Source organism: Mytilinidion resinicola (assembly GCF_010093595.1).
Source record: "Mytilinidion resinicola strain CBS 304.34 unplaced genomic scaffold BDZ99scaffold_12, whole genome shotgun sequence".
NCBI classification, from domain to species: domain Eukaryota; kingdom Fungi; phylum Ascomycota; class Dothideomycetes; order Mytilinidiales; family Mytilinidiaceae; genus Mytilinidion; species Mytilinidion resinicola.
In genome coordinates this window covers 1,488,342-1,504,943 of record NW_022985448.1, presented here as the reverse complement: position 1 = coordinate 1,504,943, position 16,602 = coordinate 1,488,342, and the positions used below count along the sequence as shown (strand labels likewise).

Sequence of the window (16,602 nt, the reverse complement as noted above, 5' to 3'; positions counted from 1 at the left end):
CATCCTGAAGTCTACAAGTTGTCAAACACGATGAAGGCCCAGATACTCTTCGGATACCCAGCCGCCGCCATCTGTCTCGCCCTTACTGCCTCCGCACATTCAAGGCCCCTCTCCTCCTTCCTCAAATCACTTCACATCCGCGGGAATCAGTCCCCGCTCACGGATCCTCCAAACATCGCCATGCCTCCCACAAACGACGACAAGTCCTCGCCGGAGATGTCGGCTGGTATCATAATATCCGACGTGATGGGAAAGACTCAGGATATCGCCATCTTCAGCGGCCTTACTCGAGACATCGACTCCGTATCCGAGCGGTTGGACGATGCTTCACAGAATGCTACCGTTCTCGCGCCCGACAACGGCGCTATGAGGAGTCTGCCCCGGAAGCCCTGGGAGGACCCGAAAGAGTACAACGCTCTGGGGGAGAATGCATACAAAGGCGAAGCGGGCGAGGACCGCGCGCATCGTAATATGCGACGGTTCGTAGAGGCACATATTGTACCGGAGAGTCCGTGGACGGAGCACCACAAAGTCCAGACGCTGAATGGAAACACTATTTGGTACGAGAGCAAAGGGGGGAAGAAGATGGTATGCCTAGTAGTCATGTAAGCGTCAGAGTATTGCTGATATAAATCTAGATTCAACCCGGTAATATCGAAGTTCTTAGTATTGCTGATAAAGTTGGCAACGGCGAGGTATGGATATTGAAGAACGTTGTAAACTATTAGCGTGATCTGGTTGTCAGTGGCATATGAGGGATATTACGGAAAGCGGACTTGGAGCATGGGCGGCGTTCATTGAGACATTACGAGGAATTCACACTTGGAAGCATTCCCATTTTGCATGGCTCCACTGATGGGTTTGGTATGTACACTGTTGTAACATGGATGAACGAAGCGGTAATAAAACATGAGATTGTCATAATGGCATGGTGGACTGGAATGATTCTGAATGCTCTACCCCACCCTTGGAGACCATCCCCCAGCTTGCAAGATATCCAGTGTCTAGTACTCCGCGTTCTACAGACATCATCTTCCTAAATCTTGCATTTCCTTTTCAGCTCGAGGCATCCAAGATTCTCGTGTTGCAAAGCAGCATTGATAAGCCGCATACGGCCAGACCTGACCAATAGTAGAAAAGCCCCTCGCCAGCCAGCAACCCCATCCTCTCGACCATCTAACAGCCATGACAACTGATGGACAGGACCTGCTTATCTGCTACACCTGCGGTACACAGTTCGATGTGCCGTTGCAGTTCGGCTCGCCTCTAAAAGGCTGTCGTATTTGTGAGGTGAGTTACTTCCAAATGGTCTCTCGGTATGCTTCACTCGCCTGACAACCCCACTTTAGGATCCGCGACAATATGTCCCTCCTGGAGGCCAAGTCTGGACCACTTTGGGGCAGTTGAAGGGGAAGCATGAGAATTTCTTTGAGCAGGACCCTACAAATGAGAAGATCTCATTCATAACTACCGAGCCGAAGGTCAGTCGCCGTCAACTACTTCACGCTAGAAGTTGTGCTCACGCGTGACAACGTGACTACAGTGCGGTATTGGAGAACGAGCTATACTCCTTCAGACCCCAAACGGCAACGTCCTCTGGGATCTCATCGCCTTCATCGACCAGAAAACCATCGACTTCGTAAGCTCCACTTCTCATCATCTCTAGATATCACCCCAGTCCCTTCTCAAACATCTCATCTCACAAAGTCAGATCACATCCAAAGGCGGCCTCTCCGCCATTGTAATCTCTCACCCACACTTCTACACCACGCACCTCGAATGGGCCAGGATCTTTAATTGTCCCGTCTACGTCGCAGCCGAAGACTCACAATGGCTGAACCGCGCCGACCATCTCAATGCACGCCGCCTCATTGAAGGGCCGACTGAAACAATCGTACCGGATGTCACGGCCGTTAAAGTAGGGGGGCACTTCGATGGTAGTATGGTGCTGCATTGGGACAAGAAGTTGTTCATTGCGGATTCAATGTATACGGTGCCGGTTCGTCCATCCTCTCTCCTTCATATCTTCTGTGTCATCGACTCTGTTTGTGTTGCGTTGACGGTAGGCTGATGTTTAATATAACCAGTCTGCGCAAACTCCTTCTCCCCGCCAGTCCGGAACATCTAGCTACTCTTTCATGTGGTCTATCCCCAATATGATCCCGCTACCTCCTTCCAAGATCCATGATATCTGGAAAGCACTTCAGCCGCTCGAGTTCGAGGCTACCTATGGTGGTTTCACGGGACAGGATGTCAGAGGCTCGGATGTTAAGAAGAGGGTGCTAGAGAGCATGCAGATTCAGGTGAAGAGCTCTGGGCACCCTGAGCATAGTCTGTTGCTAGAGAAGGTAACGTAGGGATGTTGAGGGGGTTTGGGAACATGGAAGTGCGTTGTGGGTAGTCTGTTAGAACCTTCAATCGATGAGTACGGCATTTTTGTTCAAAGGGTAGGTATTATCTTATCAGAGTCATCCCTTACCTTCCCCAGACTCCACACAAATAAATCTCTAGCCAGTGACTCCAAGGTCTTCCACTCACGTGCCAACGTGCCCATCACGTGCCCCAGAATTTCTCCTGGCTTGCTCGTCTATAAAACCTAACGTAGGTGATGGGGTTATTACGGTGGAGGTAGTTATTACGGTTCCGAACATCAAGAAAAAGCTTGGCAGGTGCACTGATTCCGAATGCATGTAAAAGCTTAGACCACCGTAATAACTACCTCCACCGTAATAACCCCATCACCTACGTTACGCCTCCCCCGCTCCCGGTCTGATTTTTCAGCAAGATAAGACAGCCTGGGTTGAGTGGAGGTCCAAAATCATGCTAGTGACACAATAATGGGTCACGTGGAGGATCAAAAAACTCACTTCGAAAGTTCCATACCTGGGCTAGGTGCAGTTGGCTGATCAAGTTTCAAAAGTTTCGTCGGGCAGAAAACATGGGTGGTGTAGAGGATCGAAAAGCAGACCTAGGTCGACCTCATGGCTGAGTCTGTGGACTGGTGGATCACACAGACGGTACCTTCCTGCAATGAATGGAAATGAGTTCGTCGATGGAGTATCAAAAGACTATTGGCGACTACGAGGATGGATGGTGGTGGAGTCCCGGATGAAAATTGGCAACAGCTACGAGCTATGGTTTGGAGGACGATAGCGTCCAATCCCCTTATCTTTCATTGATGATAACCACCAAAATTACAGAAGGCCACTCACTTCCAGCACTAGTAGAGCGTCGTCGCGCTGCGTTTCGTGAAGGAGTGGAGGTGGTGAAGAGTGTGAGAAGAGTTTGAAGATAGAGAACATCATGGACTAATATCCATTGCAGCACAGCGGTTCTCCATGGCGCGGAGAGGCCTTCGATTTTGAACACCCCGCCGCCGATCCATCTCTTACGCATTTCGTAATCAAAAGAAGAAAAAAGCCATCCACCACGAAGCTCGATCTCCTCGCTCTCAAGTACCAAAACAGTTCTGCTAAGCGCCCAGCTACTATTCCAATTACTCGATATCTCTAGACCCTCTCTTTCTTTTCAAAAAAAGGGGGAAAAAAGGTTCTTCCTCATCGCGGCTCGAGCTCAGCCCTTGCCGACGGGTCCCAAAAAAGAGTTCCCAAGGAGCAAAAGGTTCGTCGGGCCGAGCCCTGCACTACATCCTTGTCGTGTGGAAGGTCGTGTTACACCAGAGGCTGGATTCCAACCCAGCCATCGGGGCGACTTACGTGGTGCCCCCCGGCCTGCCGGACGGGCACCGATGGCGCTATGGAGGAGGCGCCGAATTTTTGGAAATATATACCTAGGTAGGTGGATTGAGTCGAGTTACGTTTACCTGCTAAGTCACATTTACCTGCTAAATCACGTTCACCTGTAAAATCCCGTTCACCTCCCAAACAACGTTCACCTCCCAAACAACGTTCACCTCCCAAACAACGTTCACCTCCCAAACAACGTTCACCTATCAAATGACGTGTAGCTGCCAGATCACGTTCACCCGTTCAGTGCTGAGCGGCGTACTTCTGTCTCCTTAATACACGTTAGTTTACCGAAGGGGTTCAAAAAATAAAAGGTATACAAAGACTGAGTTCTTGAGGGACGGACCCTGAATTTCGGCATGCCGAATAACAAACGGCCGTCACCGGCTCGGCACGTGTTTCGCCCTCCACCATCACCACCGCCACCAGACATGTCCATGTTTGGGAGACTCATTGATGTCTCCCGCAAAGGGTGTCATTGAACAAAGACGCTAATTTCGGCGGTCGATGCAGGAGATTTATACACCAATGCGGGTGAGAAAACACGGGTAAGGCGGGAAAGACGTGTGAGCTGATAGTTGCTTAAGGAAGGTTACCTGATACCCAACTTCAGTCCCTACCAAGCCACAGAATCTCGGATCTCTCATCCAGACCTTGTCCTCCTCTAGATTATCCTCGCCTTCCATCTAACCCTTCTCCCTTTTCCCGACTTACTCCTCATCCCCTTCCTCCTCATCACTCCCCTCCTCCCCAAACTCCACCCCAAACTCCGCACAAACATCCCACCGATCCCCCTTCGCCGCCTTACTCACATACTTCACGAACCTCAGCACACCCTGGTCCCTCAGAACCACACTTAAGGCGTTCCAACTCGCCGGCATAGAAAACAACACCCCATCATCCTCATCATCCGCCGCGCTGCGATATACCGCCGGATCTGCTTTCGTCTTTCTCCGCTGCCCAGCTCCTGTATGTGTTGACGACTCAGCGTTCGAGGCAGCAGGGGCAGAGGCCTCATCGTCATCGCCGGCCATGTACATCTCGTAACCCCCGACTTCGGGCTCCTCTGTTGCTGGGGCCGGAGGTACTAGCTCTTTCGCTATCGATTTTGCCTTGCCGTTGCTGCTGGAACCGTTTTTCTCCTCGGCGCCGGCGGTGGCGTCGTCTTCTTCGGCTTCCTCAGGCGCCCATCCGCTTGACGGCGTTATACCGAGACAAATCTCGAGCTGCGGTTCCTCCTCCTCATAGGCGGTGGCGAGGGAGTAGTCGACGCCGCGGCGAAAGCGGCGGGCGAGAATGTTGGATTTTGTGAGGGTGAGACCGGTGGCGAGGGCGAGCCATTTGCGGAATGAGGGGTGGGGGAAGAGGACGTCGACGAGTTCGTCGTATGGGCTGAGCTCCAGGTCAGGGGTTGGTGTGGGGAGTGGGAGGACAGGTTGGCGGTATAGGAAGCGGTGTTTATGTGGCGGGCATGCGACGCCTGTGGAGTCTCCTTTTAGAGCTGAAGGGTGGGCGGGGAGGCTTGGGTACTCCTCGTGGTCTTTGGACTCAATCCATGTTTGTAGACGAGCGGAGAACTTGTTGGAGAGGAAGGTGGAGAGTTGGAGGGATGATTCGTCTGCGAACATCGCCTGGAGCTCGTCGACGGTGTCGGGGGTGAGGTAATTTGGGTTTAGGTAGTTTAGAAGGAATTCGATCTCTGCGGTCGAGAGCTCCTCTTCCTCCTCGTTGTCCTCAGAATTGTCCTCAAATTCGACCCATTGTGGTTGAGGTCGGTCGAAAGCGTCTGCTTTCCCTCTTTGCAATTGAGCGAGTGAACTCTTCTCAGCTAGCTTCTCTTCAAGACCCTCTTCGTATCCCTCCTCGCCTTCTTGGGGTATGTGGAACCAGCCACTGATCGCCATCCGCACTCGACCTCCATCTTCCTCTTCTGACTCATCTTTGCTGCGCCGGTAGACCTCCTCAACATCGTGAAAGCTCTCCCCAGGCTGTACCGTGAAGAAGGACAATTGGTTCCACGCCGGCGGGATCGACACAGAGAAGTCCGGTTGTGGAATCTTCACCTCGTCACCGTCCTGATTCTTGAGCACCTCTGTGGGATACAGACGCAAAGCCCCACCCCATTCCGGCTTCCAGTCCCGATCCGGGTCCAACAGGTATAGAATCCAGCTTACGCGCCGACTCCCAATAACGTCGTCGTGGCAGAGGAGGTGACATCCCGGCGTATACACATTCTGTACGTTGGATCAGCTTCAATTCTCCAAGACGAGTCCAGACGAACATACCACAGCCATATCCGTCTTGACTCCGCTCAGCGGCCCCGATCCCGCAACACTCGCGATATATCTCCGAAACGCAGCCGAGTAGAGGGCATCGCGGAGCGTGAGAAGCGATGGAAGCCTACGCAGAGCAGCATCGTCGAGACCGTCGAGGTTTGCGAGGTCGCCGGACTGGTGGATTTTGTAGATGTCGGTTTCCTTGGGCGTGAAGGAGATGTGCTCGCGGATTTCGGTGCGGACAGCGCGGAGGAGGGGTGAGGAGATCAGGTTGTGGATTACGGCATGTTTGTAGCTGTAGGATGGTTAGAAACAATCAATTGTACTAGAGTGGGGAATTGAGGTCTTACGGTGATGATTTTGCGTATTGCTGAGTGTAGTCGTCAAGCACTTTGCTATCAAAAAGGCCGGCGCGAAAGTTCTTTTCTGCTTCTGAGTCGGAAATGGCGCGCTTTTTGGAGGCGCCATTGGCTGGTGTATCGTTCTTGCGCTTCATCTTTGAGGAGAGAACGTAACTTTCGTTGTGAAAGATTCTTGGTGGAGTTTCGAGCTCGAAATTTTCGTGGTTTAGTTCGCCGATCTCTGGCACCACCATCACTCCACTGCGGGGACGAGTAGCTTATCTTCACGTCATGGCATTCGAACTTCTATAAAATATATTAGAGTATCATTGCATTATACATGTTCCTCGCTAATCCTGGAGGCTACTAATTCTAAGTCTATCCGTTGAAGTTTGACGTCGGACAGACACCCAAGCACCAAGTTCGCCTACTCCAGAGTATCCCGCTATTGTACTACGCCGCTAATGCCTATTGTGACCCATATCATACTTCCTTTAGCTTCTCATCCATCGAAGTCAGAACGCCCATAGTCCTCTCGTATGTCCACATTGTTACAGCGCTGGCGGGAGCTGCCTTCATCAGACTCACAGTAAGGCCTCGATACATGCCTCTCCGCCCCTCATTCTTCCAGATACGACCAACCGTCGAAATGACGCCCTTGTAGAGAGGTATGTTACGGTGTACGTATTGTGATCGCGTGGGCCCTTGCACTTGTAATCGCTTCCTCGTAGTATCCAGTGGGTACACCGCAGTTTTTGCAAGCACACTAGCAACGACACCGGAGACTGCGTCTGAACTCCCGAATGGTAGCGGCACAACGTCTTTCGAAAGTACCGGTTTGAGAGCCTCGTATCCAGCAAAGAACAGGCCCATGTACGGCACAATCTGGCTCACACCTGCCCCCAACCCTCGGAAGAATCCTGGAAGGCCTTCAGTAGTTGCGATCTGGCGGACCGATGACAGGATTGAAAAGTAGACTCGATCTTTCCCCTGGGCTGCAAATCGGGTCCGAAGGAGGTCTAGTGGATAGGTGGTAGTCGTCGCGCAAGCTCCAGCCAGCGCACCCGAAATGAACGAGTTGGCGGAGTCGGGGAGTTTGTACGGCGAGGGTAGGTCGTTCAAGGCATGGGAGGCGTGCGTGTAGGCGGAGAATTGGATGGCTCCGTACATGAGATACATGGCCTCTGCCGGGATATTCCCCTTCCATAGCCCGGTGAGACCCTCCTCGCGCAGTATCTGCTTGAGCGTGCCCAGCGTCCCCTTGTAGACAGGTCCATCGATGCCACGTATGCTCGTCGGATCGGAGAGGGAGTGGATTTGGAGTTGCAGGCGGATCTTGATGACGTCGAGAGGTGCTATACAGAACCTTGAACGCGTGAATGTAATTAGCATATGGGAATCCCACAAGCCATGCTGAGGCTCTCACCGAGACACCAGGCCTGCGACAGACCCCGCAACGATGACCTGCTTTGAGGAGCCCTGGAACAAGCAAGTTGGATCAGCTGTTCGTCTCGTGCCATCACCTCCGCCAGCAGGTTGTCGTTACCTCATCTTTGAGCTGTGCCACACCGCCCGACATACACCCAGCTCCTTCGCCCAGCAAGCGACGCGTACTAAGGGCACAGGAGGGATCGGCTGATGTAGTGGAGTTCGTGTTGTTTGCGTCGGGACAGCGGACCAGCTCTTCATCTTATCCTCGGACCAATTCTCTGCTGAGGTACAAGTGCACGCCTCCCCCGCAAAAAGGATCGTCGGCCCCCCAACACCGAAGCCATGTCCATAAACCTCCTCACCCGCGCCGGTCTGCGTCCGCTGACGGCCATTGCTCGCGCTGGATCGCGCAAGTACCGTCCTGGACTCTCTGCGAGGAATGTTGTGCCCGCCCGCCAGTTCTGGAAGAACTCCACCAGCCCCGCCCAGGAAGCAACAACACCTCAGGAACACCTCGTTCACGATGCATCTAACGCAGGCCAGTTCGATGGCAAGTCGTCGAAGAACCTGGCTGTGAGCATTGACGGCGAGCCCAAGATCTTCGACAGCATCTTCCTTAGAGACAGCTGCACGTGCCCCGAATGCGTAGATCCCTCCAACAAGCAGAAGCTCTTCCAGACGTGCGATATCCCAGAGAACATCGAGGGTGTATGCCAGACCATTGTCGACAAAGAACATGGCTGGATGGTGGAGGTTGCCTGGCAGAGCGACGTTCCTGGATATTCTTCTGAGCACCGGACCAAGCATTCCATCAATTGGCTGAAGCGGGCTCTTACTACGGAAGTGGAGCTTCGAGGAGGTGTGCGGAGCGATGAGCGAGTCGTATGGAATAAAGAGATCATGACCAAGAACAATAAATGGCTGGACTATGACGACTACATGGCCAACGACCACACCTTATTCGAGGCCCTCGTTCATCTGAACAAGTATGGACTACTGTTCTTCAAAGGGGTGCCAGACTCGGAGAAGTCGGTTGAGGATATTGCTGAGCGGATTGGAACCCTGAAAGATTCCTTCTATGGCCGGACATGGGATGTGAAGTCCATCCCTAATGCTAAGAACATTGCGTACACCAGTCAGTTCTTAGGTCTGCATATGGATCTACTGTAAGTTACCCGACTATCTTCTATCATCAAGCATGTTCAAATCTTCTTCCCATTCTCTCTCACTGTCACACACTGTTTTTCCCAATCGCCCTATGAGGTTCCTCTCTATATCAGCCTAGGTCACCTACAAACTGTATATAAAACTCTTAAATCGAGCTATTTCTTGACTAACGTCGAATTAGCTACACCGCGAATCCACCGCACCTCCAGTTCCTGCACTCTCTTCGAGCACAATCCCCAGGTGGCTCCTCTCTCTTCGCCGATACTTTCTACGCTGCGGCTGAGATCCACACCTCATCCGCCTTCCACTTCCGCACCTTGTGCACCTTCCCAGTGACCTACCACTATCACAACGACTCTCAGCACTACCACTACACCCGGCCTACTATCGAGCTCTTCCCGTACCCGAAGTACTCGGAGCCCACCAACCTCGCCATACGTCGCGTCAACTGGTCCCCTCCCTTCCAGGGCCCCTTTGAGGCCCGCATCGGCGGCGAGAACCAGTCCGCACTAAGCAATTACCTCTCGGCCAGCAAGGCGTTTGAGAAGGCACTGAGCAGCGAAGAAAACATGCTCGAGTATCGGCTAAAAGAGGGCGAATGCGTCGTCTTCGACAACAGGCGTGTCGTCCATGCTCGGCGTGCGTTTGATGCCGATGAAGGGGAGCGCTGGCTCAAGGGGGCATATGTGGACGACGACGTCTTCTTCAGTCGCTTGAGGGTGCTGCAGGAGAAATTCGAGGGGAAGTGGGTGTCCGATGGGGTTACGAGGGAGGCAGTGAAATAGACTGCGAAGGGCTCATGGACTAAGGGGAGCGGAATGTGGAAAAGTTTTCGGGAGCATGGGTTGCATGGTAAGCTAGGCTAAGGATGCATTGCATGGAGCGATTGCTGGTATGTGATATTATATTTAGGGGCAACGGTCCTTCTTAGCATTTTGTAGTTTGATGGTATTTAGCGGTGGCAGTATTTTGGCAGCCTTCTGAGGCATTGAAGCTGGTCCTACGGGATAGGCGATAACTGTTCTGGAAAATGTTCCTAGATCTGAGTCTGGCATAGGGAAGGCATTTTGTCGAACTTTTTTTCAAAAGAATGGAATTCAAGGGTCATAGGACCACAACTCGAGATGAGTGCCTAATTAATCACTTTAAGTCCACGTGATTACCAATAGGTCAAAGGGACGGACACCTTAAGATGCATGTACTCAGCACTGCTTCAACACCAATTCCAGTACCTTCAGATATTCGGCATAGCAGCCCTTGAAAGCATTCCGTCCTTCGGGAGGTTGCAGGATCGCCATGGACGGCCTTGGTCTGCACACCGCTGCATCGTCGTCCAATCTCACAACCCATTTCTCAGCCTTGCAGCACTCATCTCGTTTTGGCCCCATTTCACGAAACGGAGCAACCGCGAAGTCTCAGCCTTGCCTCTTGGCTAATCACTTGGCTCCCCACTTGGCGAAAGTGTGGCTCGTTACCTATTTTTGGATATTCCTGCAGGGCGCCGTCCGTGCGGCGCTTAAATTGTGAAAGGCGGGCATATTATATCGCAACATTCCCTCGACGTACTGCAAAGATTTCGCACCCCTTCAATTCTTCCATTTTTTTGGTTAGCGGTTGAGGCTTGCGCGTCGGCAGAAGATGTCAGTACCACTGCAGACTCTACCCAACAACGCCCAAGGTGGAGGACAAATCGGCAGCAGTACGGGCGCCACTCAGAGCAGCCAGACTCAGGTCAATACCTCTGCGGGAAGTCAAACTCAGAACACTGGTTTTCAGGGTAACCAGGCCGCCAATGCGACCGTTCCAGCCTCGAACGTTAGTACCACACCCAGTGGGAGAAAGTCTCCAATTGCGTGGTTGAAAGGCCTCTCCACTTGCGAAATCATTACTGGAATCTTTGCAGTAATTGGAATACCTACGTTCGGCCTCATGATCTACTGGAGCCAGAGGCAAGATGAGTACGGATCGACGCAGACTGCCCTCGCGAAGACGCAAACGGACCTCGCGAAGAAGGCTGACCGCATTCAAACTTGGAAAGACTGCCGTGATGAGAGCCTTGTAAGTTCTACGTTAGCTGAAGTTCCAACGAGAAAACTAACGGGCTCGAGAATCTCATGAACTCGACGATATGCGATTCTTATAGAGGCCTAAGTTACGACGATGTTGTTAATGGCAATATACCGTCGCTTACGAAGAGGGCACTACTCTACACGGGACAAGCTACTTACTGGATTGTAAGAAGACTCCAGAAAGAATTTATGACGCGCTGTCACGAAATTGTGGCTACGGGAAATCTCGAGATCTGGACCCTGGTAGCCATGATTGGAGGCGGATTTTTTCTCGCCATGACGGTTTTGGACCCCCATCAGGCCGCTCGGTGGGAATCGGAGTTTTACAGACAACCTAACATTGACACTGCCTCTCGAACACGCATGCGCATGCAGCCAATGACACGGCCGACGAGCGTTGGTCATTGGATGTTTGCTACGATGAACGGACACTATAGGGGTACATTACTCGGATTCGCAACGGTTACTTGTCTCCTCACGGTATATTATCCAGGGGCATATGTTATATCTTGGTACCTGAACATCCGGAAACCATGACTTAGCAGTCAAGCTCCAAAACGAAAACTATCCGTCTATCCGTCTATCCATCTATCGGCAACTTCTCCTTCACCACCGCAAACATCGGATTCAAAATCGCGGCCACAGCCTCATAAGACGTAAACAAAATCCCGCCACTAAACACCGTCCGCCCCAACCTCATCGTCGTCCCCCTCCAGAACCCCTTGAGTCCATAATCCAACCACACGCTCTTCACCGCCTCCATCGTGCTCGCCCCATGCGCGCTTTGGCTCCGCGTCTTGATCACATCAAAAGGCTGCGTACACAACGTCGTCACCACGCCCGCCACACTCCCGTTTGCGAAGTTCGTCGCCGTGTTCTGCGGAATATCCCTAACTGTCTCGAAGTCTTTGAGGATGTTGTACGTACCCATACGGAACGCGGTGGCAGATGCTTGCTTGAGCGTTGTGCCTGCGAAACCGCGGTATAGGCCCAAGATGCCGCCTTCTTGCCAGATGACCTTAGTGGCGTGAAAGCCGCCCCGGAAGCGCTTTTCCGTGCGGGCGTCGTCGATGAGGGCGGTTTTGATGCGCTCAGTTGGGGTGACGGCGGTGATGGAGGCGACGACGCCGGCGGTCATGCCACCGAGGAGATTACGCAGGGGAGAGGTAGTGCCGGTGACGGGGTCGGCGAAGGAGTTTTTGATGGCGTCAAAGAAGAGGAAGCGGACGCCGTCTTTGGCGATGGATCCCTTGGGATGATGTGTTAGATGATAGAAATGTATGAGACAGACGTAATGAAACAGTTGAATAGTATTGAATGAAAGGAGGAGGGCGGGCAAGGTGTACTAGATATAGAGCCAGAGATGTGATTGAGATAAAAAGTGAGCACGTGATTCAAAGAGAACAGTTGGGCCAGTTGATTGAAGCTTAAAAGTAAACGAGACTTCCCGAGCCGATGAAAGGATGGAAGTACATACCACAACTAATGCGCCACATCCTTTATATAAGGCGCGGAGGCCCTCTGAGCGATACACTTGGGAAACTACAATGAATGGATTCTTAGGTGTGGGGACACCTTTCTGGCTACGAAGCTGGACTCGAGTCTTCGCAAATTCGAACGGATACTATGAAATCCATAAGAACCAATCCCAGGTATTTGGAATAACATTATACTAACGGATGCCGCAGCTTCGATTCCGCCAGCCACACCCCCAGCGAGGAGGGAGACTATTGGGGGCGTTTTGGAGTCCTGTGGGAAGATGCATTAGCTTATGACTTAGTCAAATGAGAAGCAGGAAAGCATATATACATTTGCTCCTGGTGGTGGACTCATTAGAGATATACAGCAGATATCATAGAGGATGTTGAGGTGATGTTGATATGGTGGAGCATGAGTGTGGTCGGGATTATCCGCTTTGCCGAGGTTACACCTAGGGACGATGATGATCAATTGGGGAATGCACTGCCACTTGCGCCACCTCCCGAGCCGTCCCCGGATTTCCAATGACCTCTGGTTCTGACTAGTCTAGTCCACTGAAAAGACGGTCTTCGTGAGGCTGTCACAACAAAGTAAGTCATCTAGTGGATCTTTACACTCATTAGCGGCATTCGACATGCATTTTGTTGCTATTTCTGGACCCTTTCGCGCTTTTTCTTCTTCCTCCTGCTTTCGTCAGTAATGCACTTCAATATATCCCTTTGTCAGGACCCATGCCTGAAGCCTTGGCTAACAATAAACAGCATGCTAAACACGAAGTGTGGAGCTGCTAAACCCACACTCACACGTCAGATACTTGCCATGGAGAGGGATAATCTCTCGTTGCATGCCCTCGATCTCGCTCTCACAAACTAGATTGGATTCTCGCCCCATACTTTGTTTCAACGCTTTCGGCGCGTCACCGATAAGGCTGAGTACATCCGACTACGTATCTCTAATCAAATCGACTTCAGGATCAATACTTAGGGCGAAGAGAGCCCAAATATCGTCCATCGTATCCACACAACACTCGTCTCCGCTATTTTTCACTTTTACCTCCCCAGCAATGGAGCATGACAACTTACATCCCACCCTTACGAAGTTGTGGTGAATGTCTTACACTCCGATATGGTAATGATATCGGACAAGCCTACGGGGACTCGGACTTACTGTTGATCTCCGACCAAGATCCTTATCCTTACGTACTGAGTTACCTGCGAGTGACGTGGGCTGTGACGAGGCCACACAGTTTAATTGACAAAGCTTTCTGTAGCTTCAAAGCTATGCACGAATAAAAACTGGCTATCCAGTCTTTGGATATGTACGACATGCTATTCGGCGACTCTCCGGACATCTCTCCTACTCACACAGGTGGAACAGTAAATTAGAACACCCGTAGAGGTGCCGAACATGAAGCTATCGACTGTGCCGCAAGCCATCTCAGAGAGAGAGAAAAACGTCAACTGCAGCTGATCTACGATCCATAATCTGATAATCACTGCCGTCCTGCTCTCGATCTGGCGGGACCTCGGGAGCACCCGCACCCATTGACCTCCGGCTATCGCCAGTATCATCAACTATGCCCAGGTAGGCACTTTGCAGGCTATCTTGCATACTCACAAGTCTCATTCGTTACTGAGGACTTGTCTTGCTGCAATGGTGCGGGGCGTGGGGTATGATCTTCTTGATAGGTCAGATGATGGCCACGTCAAGGTTCAAAACACTTGGTCTCTCCTACTTAGGCAAGGCAACGAACGAGCACTCGGTGGAACCTTCCCCATAAATGACCAAAATAAAGCAAGAAAGCCGTTCTCGTCTCTTCTTAATACGACCTTAACCAGCATACCAATTGTTCGAAGTGCTCGTTACTGGCAGACTATACGCTGAGTCGCTAAGTTCGAAAAAGTTCTTGTCTTGGCTACTCGTTCAAGGTGAGCCAATAGCATCTCTTGTGTTTCAAATGCTGACCATCGGATATCTTGCAGTAGCCTCTTAAGGTAATTGATCAGTCTCTGATCGACCGCCAGCCTACGTAGTACAACCAGCTTGTGTCCTGTCGCCTCACCATATCCCAACGCCGTTCGTTTTATACTCAGCGCTCGACTATAACTCCCGTATATCCCAGAGGACCGCTCTCTGTCAAGCCATGTCTGAAAGCACGCTCAGCTCCCAAAGCTCCTTCGAGCTCCTCGACGACAGAGGCTACACATCCACGGTCTACCGAGTGCCTGGCACGAAAAAAGTATGCAAGGTATCCTTGGAGATATGCCAAAACACAAATTTCATCGCCGAGAAGATCGCCTACGAGCGCTTCGCAGCCCGGAAAGCACCCTCTACCATCCCGAGATACTATGGCATCGACCAAAACCATCCCGGCGGACTTATCCTTGAATTCGCGGAAAAGGGCAACCTGCGGGACCACCTCTGGCTCTGCAATATGGTCGAGCAATCACCGCCGCCTCCAGAACACATCTACCGCTGGGCGCGCCAGGCAGCAGAGGCTCTGTCGTTTGCGCATTCGTGCGGCGTGTTGCATGCAGATATCCATTGTTCCAACTTTCTGCTAGACTCAAACCTAGACCTAAAAGTTGCGGACTTCGCAGGCGCATCGATTGACGGTTCGAGATCGTGGTCCTGCTATCGCTACTCTCATCGACTCTTTGAACCCGGCGACGATGACTGCAACAAGGGCAAGGGTATGAAGATCACCGTGCAGTCAGAAATCTTTGCTCTGGGCTCTGCTATGTATGCCATGATCCAAGGCCACGACCCCTTTGTGGAGCTGGAGCACGCCAATGACTGGGCGGAGGTCAGGAGGAGGATACAAAAGAGAGAAATGCCTGATACAAGTTGCCTTCCGATCCTAGCGGAGGTCATTCGGAAGTGCTGGAACTTGGAGTATGCGACTATGAGAGAGGTTTTGGATGCTATCGAAGCCGACAGAAAGGAGCAGATCGGCCGGAGAATAGAAGATGTTTTGGAAGCCATTGAGTCGCATCGGACCCCGACACAGTACGGCTATCGATACCAGCGGAAATGCGGGACGACGCCGTCGTCCTGTTCATCGGAAACACTATCATCCGGTTCATCGGTTGAAAGATTTCATTTATGAAGACGGCGGATCTTCTTCCACTCTTCTGAACCCTTCATACCACACGCAGACGCATACTGCGCCATCGCCTCAGCAAAGGTCTGATGCCATCGTCCGTTGAGAACGTCGCTCTCGGGAGGCGTTGACGGGCACACGTCGAGTGTCCGCACGAAATAGAAGCCCGAGATGCGTCTATTGATACCCTGTTAGTCAATCAAGTTGCATTATCATTTGACACTACTCTACCGCCTTAAATTTACTTGGTCTCTTCGCGGCTTAACAGTGCGATGAATCATTAATTTCAGATGCCCGTCCGTAAAATGCGACAACGCTTCCCCCACATTGACGATGATACTGCCCTCAACGTTTTCACGCACTTCTACTGCTCACTCGGATCCAAGATCTGCAGATGCCGTGATCGGTTGATTGAACCAAAACGTCGAACTCTCCTGGTCTAGATAAATTGAATGGTGGGGAAGCGGGGGCTACGAGGTGGAGGTTGGGGCGTGGCAATTCGACGTTGAACTTTTCTGTGGAGAGCTAGATATGCCTGCACTTCAATACCAACTACGATACTTGGTGTCTCTGCCTTAGCCTTTTGGTTTACTACCTCGTCCAAAGATGCAAGTCTTGGTAGACTCCAGGCAGTGCGTTCGCATACCCCCAGACGATCCGGGGCTTCCGGTTTGCGGACGTTCAGCACGTGACGTATGTGTCAAGACTTCCCTTTACTTGGGATGAGCAGTGTGACTAAGAGAGAGAAGCATTCAGACTTCTAAACGTCAGTCGCACTATTAAATAAGCCTCAGTTAGGCTGTGCCTTACTGTGTTGGACTAGATGTGTCTATTGATGAATGAAGTCTGTACGGTATGAAAGAGCGGAGGATAACAAGGATGAAAGCTGGGAACTTTTTGGTACCTAGAGTGACCAGATCAAGTGATGCACAGCTTAGAGCATTGTGAAAGGCCTAGATCGTCTTGCATCGTAAGAAATCACCTCGTCAT

The 16,602-nt window shown here is 51.7% G+C and overlaps 8 protein-coding genes across 8 annotated transcripts; 4 read left to right on the top strand and 4 right to left on the bottom strand.

Moving 5' to 3' along the window:
• Positions 1 to 30: 30 nt before the first annotated feature.
• BDZ99DRAFT_419892 (uncharacterized protein) lies at positions 31 to 2,515 on the top strand (the record flags this gene model as incomplete). Its single annotated transcript, XM_033716901.1, has 8 exons — positions 31 to 600; positions 639 to 716; positions 974 to 1,131; positions 1,152 to 1,290; positions 1,350 to 1,481; positions 1,544 to 1,639; positions 1,712 to 1,999; positions 2,088 to 2,515. 8 exons carry the CDS (start codon positions 31 to 33, stop codon positions 2,355 to 2,357), a joined length of 1,731 nt encoding a protein of 576 aa, XP_033575606.1. The 3' UTR covers positions 2,358 to 2,515.
• Positions 2,516 to 3,093: 578 nt separating this feature from the next.
• Positions 3,094 to 3,861, bottom strand: BDZ99DRAFT_464485 (uncharacterized protein). Its single transcript, XM_033720332.1, has one exon. The coding sequence runs from the start codon at positions 3,394 to 3,396 to the stop codon at positions 3,166 to 3,168; it is 231 nt and encodes a 76-aa protein (XP_033575605.1). The 5' UTR covers positions 3,397 to 3,861; the 3' UTR covers positions 3,094 to 3,165.
• Positions 3,862 to 4,120: 259 nt separating this feature from the next.
• BDZ99DRAFT_464483 (uncharacterized protein) lies at positions 4,121 to 6,551 on the bottom strand. Its single transcript, XM_033720331.1, has 3 exons — positions 6,373 to 6,551; positions 6,032 to 6,317; positions 4,121 to 5,980 (listed from the first exon to the last, which is right to left on the bottom strand). Exons 1-3 carry the CDS (start codon positions 6,516 to 6,518, stop codon positions 4,457 to 4,459), a joined length of 1,956 nt encoding a protein of 651 aa, XP_033575604.1. The 5' UTR covers positions 6,519 to 6,551; the 3' UTR covers positions 4,121 to 4,456.
• A 129-nt stretch (positions 6,552 to 6,680) lies between these two features.
• Positions 6,681 to 7,784, bottom strand: BDZ99DRAFT_464482 (mitochondrial carrier). The gene has a single exon (XM_033720330.1). It carries the CDS (start codon positions 7,753 to 7,755, stop codon positions 6,847 to 6,849), a length of 909 nt encoding a protein of 302 aa, XP_033575603.1. The 5' UTR covers positions 7,756 to 7,784; the 3' UTR covers positions 6,681 to 6,846.
• Positions 7,785 to 8,010: 226 nt separating this feature from the next.
• Positions 8,011 to 10,117, top strand: BDZ99DRAFT_419884 (Clavaminate synthase-like protein). Its single transcript, XM_033716900.1, has 2 exons — positions 8,011 to 8,960; positions 9,143 to 10,117. Exons 1-2 carry the CDS (start codon positions 8,137 to 8,139, stop codon positions 9,744 to 9,746), a joined length of 1,428 nt encoding a protein of 475 aa, XP_033575602.1. The 5' UTR covers positions 8,011 to 8,136; the 3' UTR covers positions 9,747 to 10,117.
• Positions 10,118 to 10,599: 482 nt separating this feature from the next.
• Positions 10,600 to 11,567, top strand: BDZ99DRAFT_522167 (uncharacterized protein; the record flags this gene model as incomplete). The annotated part of the gene is made up of 2 exons (XM_033725687.1): positions 10,600 to 11,019; positions 11,070 to 11,567. The coding sequence occupies 2 exons, from the start codon at positions 10,600 to 10,602 to the stop codon at positions 11,565 to 11,567; spliced, it is 918 nt and encodes a 305-aa protein (XP_033575601.1).
• Positions 11,480 to 12,900, bottom strand: BDZ99DRAFT_464478 (tricarboxylate transport protein, mitochondrial precursor). Its single transcript, XM_033720329.1, has 4 exons — positions 12,840 to 12,900; positions 12,708 to 12,779; positions 12,508 to 12,654; positions 11,480 to 12,279 (listed from the first exon to the last, which is right to left on the bottom strand). The coding sequence occupies exons 1-4, from the start codon at positions 12,861 to 12,863 to the stop codon at positions 11,611 to 11,613; spliced, it is 912 nt and encodes a 303-aa protein (XP_033575600.1). The 5' UTR covers positions 12,864 to 12,900; the 3' UTR covers positions 11,480 to 11,610.
• A 2,043-nt stretch (positions 12,901 to 14,943) lies between these two features.
• On the top strand, positions 14,944 to 15,618 carry BDZ99DRAFT_390167 (kinase-like protein; the record flags this gene model as incomplete). Its single annotated transcript, XM_033715674.1, has 1 exon — positions 14,944 to 15,618. The coding sequence occupies one exon, from the start codon at positions 14,944 to 14,946 to the stop codon at positions 15,616 to 15,618; it is 675 nt and encodes a 224-aa protein (XP_033575599.1).
• Positions 15,619 to 16,602: the final 984 nt, after the last annotated feature.

Bases quoted from the DNA above. Each gene is read 5' to 3' on its own strand.
- BDZ99DRAFT_464485 (XM_033720332.1), bottom strand. From the start codon at position 3,396: ATGCGTAAGAGATGGATCGGCGGCGGGGTGTTCAAAATCGAAGGCCTC.
- BDZ99DRAFT_464483 (XM_033720331.1), bottom strand. From the start codon at position 6,518: ATGAAGCGCAAGAACGATACACCAGCCAATGGCGCCTCCAAAAAGCGC. The intron at 6,318-6,372 runs GTAAGACCTCAA...ACCATCCTACAG, and splicing joins CAATACGCAAAATCATCACC to CTACAAACATGCCGTAATCC. The intron at 5,981-6,031 runs GTATGTTCGTCT...TCCAACGTACAG, and splicing joins TCAAGACGGATATGGCTGTG to AATGTGTATACGCCGGGATG.
- BDZ99DRAFT_464482 (XM_033720330.1), bottom strand. From the start codon at position 7,755: ATGCTAATTACATTCACGCGTTCAAGGTTCTGTATAGCACCTCTCGAC.
- BDZ99DRAFT_419884 (XM_033716900.1), top strand. From the start codon at position 8,137: ATGTCCATAAACCTCCTCACCCGCGCCGGTCTGCGTCCGCTGACGGCC. The intron at 8,961-9,142 runs GTAAGTTACCCG...ACGTCGAATTAG, and splicing joins GGTCTGCATATGGATCTACT to CTACACCGCGAATCCACCGC.
- BDZ99DRAFT_464478 (XM_033720329.1), bottom strand. From the start codon at position 12,863: ATGAGTCCACCACCAGGAGCAAAT. The intron at 12,780-12,839 runs GTATATATGCTT...ATCTTCCCACAG, and splicing joins GTCCACCACCAGGAGCAAAT to GACTCCAAAACGCCCCCAAT. The intron at 12,655-12,707 runs GTTAGTATAATG...TGGATTTCATAG, and splicing joins GAATCGAAGCTGCGGCATCC to TATCCGTTCGAATTTGCGAA.